Below are 8,782 nucleotides of genomic sequence, written 5' to 3'. Positions count from 1 at the left end.
ATGCGTTATGCGTTATGCGTTATGCGTTGTGCGTCATGCGATATGCGTTATGCGTTATGCGTTATGCGTTATGCGTTATGCGTTATGCGTTATGCGTTATGCGTTATGCGTTATGCGTTATGCGTTATGCGTTATGCGTTATGCGTTATCCGTTATGCGTTATGCGTTATGACTTTTGCATTATGCGTTATGCGTTATGCGTTATGCGTTATGGGCTATGCGTTATGCCATATGGTTTAAACGTTATGCGTTGTGCGTTATGCGTTATGCGTTATGCGTTATGAGTTTTGCGTTACGCGTTATGCGTTATGCGTTATGCGTTATGCGTTATGCGTTATGCGTTATGCGTTATGCGTTATGCGTTATGCGTTATGCGTTATGCGTTATGCGTTATGCGTTATGCGTTATGCGTTATGCGTTATGCGTTATGCGTTATGCGTTATGCGTTATGCGTTATGCGTTATGCGTTATGCGTTATGCGTTATGCGTTATGAGTTTTGCGTTACGCGTTATGCGTTATGAGTTTTGCGTTACGCGTTATGCGTTATGCGTTATGCGTTATGCGTTATGCGTTATGCGTTATGCGTTATGCGTTATGCGTTATGCGTTATGCGTTATGCGTTATACGTTATGCGTTATGCGTTATCCGTTATGCGTTATGCGTTATGACTTTTGCATTATGCGTTATGCGTTATGCGTTATGCGTCATGGGCTATGCGTTATGCCTTATGGTTTAAACGTTATGCGTTGTGCGTTATGCGTTATGCGTTATGCGTTATGCGTTATGCGTTATGAGTTTTGCGTTACGCGTTATGCGTTATGCGTTATGCGTTATGCGTTATGCGTTATGCGTTATGCGTTATGCGTTATGCGTTATGCGTTATGCGTTATGCGTTATGCGTTATGCGTTATGCGTTATGCGTTATGCGTTATGCGTTATGCGTTATGCGTTATGCGTTATGCGTTATGCGTTATGCGTTATGCGTTATGCGTTATGCGTTATGCGTTATGCGTTATGCGTTATGCGTTATGCGTTATGCGTTATGCGTTATGCGTTATGCGTTATGCGTTATGCGTTATGCGTTATGCGTTATGCGTTATGCGTTATGCGTTATGCGTTATGCGTTATGCGTTATGACTTTTGCATTATGCGTTATGCCATATGCGTTATGCGTTATGCGTTATGCGTTATGCGTTATGCGTTATGAGTCTTGCGTTACGCGTTATGCGTTATGCGTTACGCGTTATGCGTTATGCTTATGCCTTATGCGTTATGCGTTATGCGTTATGCGTTATGCGTAATGCGTTATGCGTTATGCGTTATGCGTTATGCGTTATGCGTTATGCGTTATGCGTTATGCGTTGTGCGTCGTGCGTTATGCGTTATGCGTTATGCGTTATGCGTTATGCGTTATGCGTTATGCGTTATGCGTTATGCGTTATGCGTTATGCGTTATGCGTTATGCGTTATGCGTTATGCGTTATGCGTTATGCGTTATGCGTTATGCGTTATGCGTTATGCGTTATGCGTTATGCGTTATGCGTTATGCGTTATGCGTTATGCGTTATGCGTTATGCGTTATGCGTTATGCGTTATGCGTTATGCGTTATGCGTTATGCGTTATGCGTTATGCGTTATGCGTTATGCGTTATGCGTTATGCGTTATGCGTTATGCGTTATGCGTTATGCGTTATGCGTTATGCGTTATGCGTTATGCGTTATGCGTTATGCGTTATGCGTTATGCGTTATGCGTTATGCGTTATGCGTTATGCGTTATGCGTTATGCGTTATGCGTTATGCGTTATACGTTATGCGTTATGCGTTATCCGTTATGCGTTATGCGTTATGACTTTTGCATTATGCGTTATGCGTTATGCGTTATGCGTCATGGGCTATGCGTTATGCCTTATGGTTTAAACGTTATGCGTTGTGCGTTATGCGTTATGCGTTATGCGTTATGCGTTATGCGTTATGAGTTTTGCGTTACGCGTTATGCGTTATGCGTTATGCGTTATTGTTCGCGAGCGAATCGAGCGAGCGTCGGCGAGCTCGACACACCGTCATTCGTCCCGTCGTGACGTCAGCGTCCGATCGCGATTTCACGCGAAGTCGCTCATCGGCTCGCGCTCCGACTTCGGGTATCGACAGGATCACGCGACGATGATCCACCAATCATCGATCCGTCATACTCGCGTGATCCTGTCGAGCCAATCATCCAACGACACCGCTCTGAGGAATCTCCGGGTCCTCGAAACCGGACCAGATTTCGAACACTCTTTGTCATCTCCCATCGCGGAATAATCATACAATCAATCTTTGTACTGTGGCTAAAACGGGTTACAACGCCGTCTCTCATCATCGTCTATTCTCATTCTCGACAGTAAATACAGTCCGCTCGCAATCATTCAATTTGTGTGTACTCGTTCAAGTTATTTTCCACGGCCTCTCACTTTCTCGCACAGCGCTGTGCGTAGTCACCGGCAACATCGAGTACGGTTTACTAAGTGTTCGCTCTACTCCGCTACATAAATTTGGTCCTTCGAGCCGGATAGAAAGTGAAAAGTTCGACCGCCGTTCATTCATCCACCATGGGGGACTATCCACGCCAAGCGATGCTACAGCGGAAGATCCTACGGACCGTGGAAAATTTCAAAAAGATCGGGCAAGCCAACGTGACTCTGGAGAAGGTCCTGGGCCGCCTCTCCATTCTCGAGGACGTGTGGATCGCATTCCAGGAAGGTCATCTCGCCCTGCTCGCGTCGACCACTGAGGAGGAGCGGCTTGAAACTCCGTACTTCACGGAGGAGCAGTTCGACTCCACGGAAGACGCCTACCTCATCGCCAAGGACTACCTGCTAGAAGCGAAAGCGTCCCTGGAACCGAAAGTCGTGAGTCCATTACCATGTCCGAGCGATAAAGGCTTTATCTCAACGGTTAGGCCGTCGTTAGATCTCACGCACTTACCTCACGTTCCGTTACCTCCGTTCGATGGCGATTTTAATAACTGGGAAACGTTCCGGGACCGTTTTAAAGGCCTGATAATTGCGAATCGCGATCTCTCAGACTCCACTCGCATGCATTATCTTGTCTCCTCATTGACTGGTCCCGCGCTTGAGGCTATACAGCACATTTCAGTTACTTCCGATAATTTTTCAATCGCGTGGGCCACCTTAACCTCGCGGTTCAATCGCGTGGGCCACCTTAACCTCGCGGTTCGAAAGCAAGCGCATTCTGATTAAGACTCACTTGTCCAATCTCATCGACCTACCGCACGTTAAACAGGAATCCGCGAGCGAACTCCAAGCGTTGATCGATCGCGCTAACGCCGCTGTATCAAGTTTAAAAAAGCTCGATCGTTCTCCTGAGCAGATCGGTGAGGACATGCTCGTACATCTGGTCACTCGCAAACTCGACACAATTACGTTGGAGAAATGGACTGCCTTTTCCGCGGAAAAGCCCGGAATCTCGACTTTTACGGAATTGTCGAATTACATTGCGTCGCGCACTAAGATTCTCAACGAAGTCGCTCTTAATATTGTACGCGGTTCGGATGAGACGACGACAAGCGCGACCAGTCTTCACGTTGCTACGCCGATCGGGCCCGCTCCGCATACAGATCCCGCCTCCAACGGATCATATTCCGGGTGTCCCCTGTGTCATTCGCGACATTATTTAAGTAATTGTCGATCTTATTTGGCCGAGCCTCAGAGTAAACGTCGCGAGATCATTATCCGGTTGAAGCGATGTCTTAATTGTCTCAGTCGCCGACATGCAACCACTGAATGTACTAGTAAATATTCGTGCCGAGTTTGCCAACAACGTCATCACTCGTCGTTACACCACGAAGCGGACTGTCGCGCGATGACGTCAGCCTCCTCGCTCCCGCGAACGGTGACGGCGAACCACGTTTCGGACCAGTATACATTAGGCGGCGAATCTGCCGTGACGTCACTCCGCGCGTCAACATCTCACGGCTCCGCGTCACGCGTACTCTTAGCCACCGCATGGGTAAGAGTACGTGTCCCGTCAGGACAAGAAGCAATTATTCGCGCATTGCTGGACCAGGGATCCGAAGCGACTCTAGTGTCCGAAAATCTGGTTCAAACGCTGCGAGCGAAACGTATTCCGCGGAACGTGAAAGTGTCGGCTGTAGGCGGTGTTGACGTTAAAGACGTTCGTTCGGTCATCGCGATACAAATTACGCCGGTAACGTCCAACACTCCCGTGCTTTACACAACCGCATTAGTCTTGCCCTCGCTGACACAGTACCGTGCACAGTCAATTCCGGATTCATCGTCCCTTCCGTATCTCGCCGGTCTTCCGTTGGCCGATGCGGATCCCTCAACTCATCATCCAGTAGACATAATTATCGGCGCCGATTTATTTGGGGACGTAATCCTCAACGGACTTCGTAAGGGTATGCATGGACAGCCCATCGCACAGCAGTCGATTTTCGGGTGGGTGATTTCGGGTCCTATTCCATCCCGATCCGACGATCTTAATCCTTCACATAGTCTGCTCAGTCACAATGTGACAATTCGTTGCACGAGCCCCGATACTCCAATCGACACTCTCGAAGCGGAATTGCGGCGATTCTGGGAGGTGGAGTGCATTCCTCGCGCTACACCGCGATTAACGGCGTCGGAACGACAGTGTGAAGAACACTTTCGAGACACACATTCGCGCACGTCAGACGGTCGTTTTCAGGTTCGGCTCCCATTCAAGCAGGACCCGCCATTCGATATCGGACAGTCGCGACCAATCGCGGAAAAAATGTATCGTTCGCTGGGTCGCAAATTTCAGAAAAACCCAGAACTTCGGCGAGAGTACTCAGCGTTTATGAGCGACTACGAAAGACTCGGCCATATGGAGCGCGTGCACACCGGCTCTTCACTCCCTGATCGCACAATATACATCCCGCACCACCCAGTTCTCCGGCCATCTAGTTCGACCACACACTTGCGTGTGGTATTCAATGCCTCGGCACTCACATCGAATGGCCGCTCATTGAACGATTTCTTGCTTTCCGGGCCGAAGCTTCAGACGGATCTCCCATCCGTCATCCTGCGATGGCGACATCATCGTTACGTATACACCGCTGATATTGCGAAAATGTATCGTCAAATCCTAGTAGACCCTCGCGATACAAGTTTCCAGCGAATCCTCTGGCATGACTCTCCGTCACAGGCGCCTCATGAATTTTCGCTACGCACCGTCACATACGGTATGACGTGCGCTCCATTTCTCGCACTTCGAGTCCTCCAGCAACTCGCTTTCGTCGAAGGCGCAGATTTTCCACTCGCGATTCCCATTCTAAAGGATCAAATTTACGTCGATGATGTTTTGTTCGGGGATGATACACTCGACACCGTTCGCACTCTTCGTGACCAACTCACTGGTCTCCTTCGCCGAGGTAAATTCGAACTTCGGAAATGGGCAAGTAATTCCCCCACACTCCTGCAGGACATCGATCCAACCAATCATGGGCTAGCTTGCTCAATAGATCTCGCCGTAGACGACAGCGTAAAAGTCCTTGGCGTTTCTTGGAACCCGTCGCGCGACCAGTTTATAATCAACATTGCTTTACCGACAGTTCCCCCGCGTACCAAACGTTCCATCCTTGCAACCATTGCAAAATTATACGATCCATTGGGCTGGGTCACCCCTGCGACTATCAAAGCAAAGATATTCATGCAAACTCTATGGCGTCGTCACCACCAGTGGGACGAGCCCCTCTCGTTAGATTTGGTCAATCAATGGGAAACCATCTATTCAGGTTTATCACAATTACACGACCTTAGCTTAGCCCGATGGACTGGTCTGTTGTCAAATGCCCATACCATCGAACTTCATGGGTTTTCAGACGCCTCGTCCTACGCTTATGCTGCGGTCGTCTATTTGAAGGTCATCACTCATGACGGAACGGCCGTCATATCCCTCCTAACTGGGAAGTCAAAGGTCGCGCCGATCACTCCAACCTCCGTTCCGAGGCTCGAATTATCTGCGGCCGTGTTATTGGCTCATCTAATAGAATTCGTCCGCCCGTCACTGGGCTCGAGATCCGTCTCCTGCTACTGCTGGACGGATTCGTCCATCGTTCTCGCCTGGTTACGCGATCACCCATCGCGATGGAAAACGTTCGTTGCGCACCGAGTCCACGACATTCAATGTCGCGTTCCCGACTCCGAATGGCGTCACGTACCTACGTCTTGCAATCCAGCCGATTGCGCATCACGCGGTTTGTTCGGTCAGGAATTGCGCGATCATCCATTGTGGTGGACGGGCCCCCAATGGCTACGCTGGCCTCAACACTGTTGGCCTTCCGACCCCCCGGCCCCCACTGACGTACCTCTCTCGGAGGCAAGATCCGCTGCGGTGCACACCTGTTCGCAAACTTCTTCATGGACTCTCGCTTCTCGGTTCTCATCCTGGGCGAAGTTAATCCGAATCACCGCGTACTTATTCAAATTCATTCACGCCCTTCACGCCCGGAAAAATACTTCATCATCGATTTCCTCTAACGGTCGCACCGTGTCGGTCGACGAGTGCTCGGAAGCTCGCATCTTTTGGATAAAGTCCATACAACGCGAACAATTCCCAACGGAGCTTGAAGCCCTCACTCACGGTCGATCTCTCTCCACCAAAAGCTCAATCATGTCTCTTAATCCCTTTATCGACAGCGACGGCATACTTCGTGTCGGAGGGCGACTTCATAAAGCTCCGATTCCCATTGCTCAAAAACACCCAATTCTGTTAGCTTCTCACTCGCTAGTCGACTTGATCATTTCCCAAGCACATCTTCGAACATTACACGGAGGGGTACAGCTCACTTTAAGCACGCTCCGTCGAGAATTTTGGATATTGAGCGCGCGATCTCTTGTCAAACGCGTCATTCACCGGTGTGTAGTCTGCGTACGCGAACGGGCGAAGGTTCCGGAGCAACTCATGGGTAGCTTGCCCGCCGCGAGAGTAAATTCACCTCTCCAATGCTTTTCGCATTGTGGCGTTGACTATGCCGGACCAGTTCAAGTCCGAGCATCCGCCGGCCGAGGCATTAAAACCCGCAAAGCGTACATCGCACTCTTCATCTGCTTAGCCAGTCGTGCCATCCATCTAGAACTTGTCGGGGATTACTCTACCCCGGCGTTTTTAAACGCATTTGATCGATTCTGCTCGCGGCGTGGACTTCCGTCCGACATGTATTCGGATAACGGTACGACTTTCGCCGGCGCCAATAATGAATTGGCTCGCGCGTACCGCGCAGCTTTACGCGACCCTAACTTTCAGAATAAATCGGCTCACGACAAGATTTCGTGGCACTTCATTCCTCCAGTAGCACCACATTTCGGCGGGTTGTGGGAAGCTGGGGTGCGCAGTGTGAAGCATCATTTACGCCGCGTATTAGGTGATCGCATGCTCTCTTTTGAAGAGTTCACGACGCTTCTATGTCGAATCGAGGCCTGCTTGAATTCGAGACCGATCGCCCCCCTCTCCGACGCGCTGGACGACTGCGAACCATTAACTCCGGGGCATTTTCTCATAGGGACTGCTCTAACTGCTTCCCCGGAGCCTTCCGTTTTACACCTCAACGAAAATCGACTGTCGCGATGGCAATTAGTACGCCATAAAATCGAACGTTTTTGGAGATTGTGGCAATTGGACTACGTCAACACCCTCCAACAGCGTAGTCGATGGCGACAAACTCGAACCCCGTTGGAACTCGGACAACTAGTCCTAATTCGACATCCGACAGCTCCCCCATGTAAATGGAAGCTGGGTCGAGTCACGCGACTCCACCCTGGGTCGGACGGACTCACACGAGTAGTCACGGTACGCACCGCTCACTCCGAATTCCAACGACCAATCGTACAACTCTGCGCTCTGCCTGTGAGCAGTTCCTCGACTTCGAATTAGATCGCGTCTATGTCTCGCGACCGTCATTGTACACAATCATAATGTCAATTTGGTGTCTCAAGTACTAGCTCATTAAAAAAAAAAAAAATGATGAAAAGCATTCTAGCGCCTTCACTGCGGCGTCGGCTGCGTCCGACATTACTTTAAGACGATATTCGCACCTCCCTCGATTACTGTGTTGAAATCGAGATTTCAAGGCTGGCAGTATGTTCGCGAGCGAATCGAGCGAGCGTCGGCGAGCTCGACACACCGTCATTCGTCCCGTCGTGACGTCAGCGTCCGATCGCGATTTCACGCGAAGTCGCTCATCGGCTCGCGCTCCGACTTCGGGTATCGACAGGATCACGCGACGATGATCCACCAATCATCGATCCGTCATACTCGCGTGATCCTGTCGAGCCAATCATCCAACGACACCGCTCTGAGGAATCTCCGGGTCCTCGAAACCGGACCAGATTTCGAACACTCTTTGTCATCTCCCATCGCGGAATAATCATACAATCAATCTTTGTACTGTGGCTAAAACGGGTTACAACGCCGTCTCTCATCATCGTCTATTCTCATTCTCGACAGTAAATACAGTCCGCTCGCAATCATTCAATTTGTGTGTACTCGTTCAAGTTATTTTCCACGGCCTCTCACTTTCTCGCACAGCGCTGTGCGTAGTCACCGGCAACATCGAGTACGGTTTACTAAGTGTTCGCTCTACTCCGCTACAGTTATGAGTTTTGCGTTACGCGTTATGCGTTATGCGTTATGCGTTATGCGTTATGCGTTATGCGTTATGCGTTATGCGTTATGCGTTATGCGTTATGCGTTATGCGTTATGCGTTATGCGTTATGCGTTATGCGTTATGCGTTATGCG

At 49.9% G+C, this 8,782-nt stretch overlaps 1 protein-coding gene across 1 annotated transcript; it reads left to right on the top strand.

Moving 5' to 3' along the window:
* Positions 1 to 2,022: 2,022 nt before the first annotated feature.
* On the top strand, positions 2,023 to 8,409 carry LOC143220073 (uncharacterized). Its single transcript, XM_076445813.1, has 3 exons — positions 2,023 to 3,177; positions 3,209 to 7,889; positions 8,257 to 8,409. The coding sequence occupies exons 1-3, from the start codon at positions 2,591 to 2,593 to the stop codon at positions 8,407 to 8,409; spliced, it is 5,421 nt and encodes a 1,806-aa protein (XP_076301928.1). The 5' UTR covers positions 2,023 to 2,590.
* Positions 8,410 to 8,782: the final 373 nt, after the last annotated feature.

The sequence above is a fragment of the Lasioglossum baleicum genome, unplaced genomic scaffold (assembly GCF_051020765.1).
Source record: "Lasioglossum baleicum unplaced genomic scaffold, iyLasBale1 scaffold0157, whole genome shotgun sequence".
Classification (NCBI taxonomy): Eukaryota; Metazoa; Arthropoda; class Insecta; order Hymenoptera; family Halictidae; genus Lasioglossum; species Lasioglossum baleicum.
This window is presented reverse-complemented; position numbering and strand designations above follow the sequence as displayed.

What these genes read in the sequence shown, in the direction of transcription:
- LOC143220073 (XM_076445813.1), top strand. Translation starts at nt 2,591, where the DNA reads ATGGGGGACTATCCACGCCAAGCGATGCTACAGCGGAAGATCCTACGG. An exon ending in ATCGCGTGGGCCACCTTAAC is followed by an intron (nt 3,178 to 3,208) that starts CTCGCGGTTCAA and finishes GGCCACCTTAAC; the next exon opens with CTCGCGGTTCGAAAGCAAGC. An exon ending in TACAACTCTGCGCTCTGCCT is followed by an intron (nt 7,890 to 8,256) that starts GTGAGCAGTTCC and finishes GGGTATCGACAG; the next exon opens with GATCACGCGACGATGATCCA.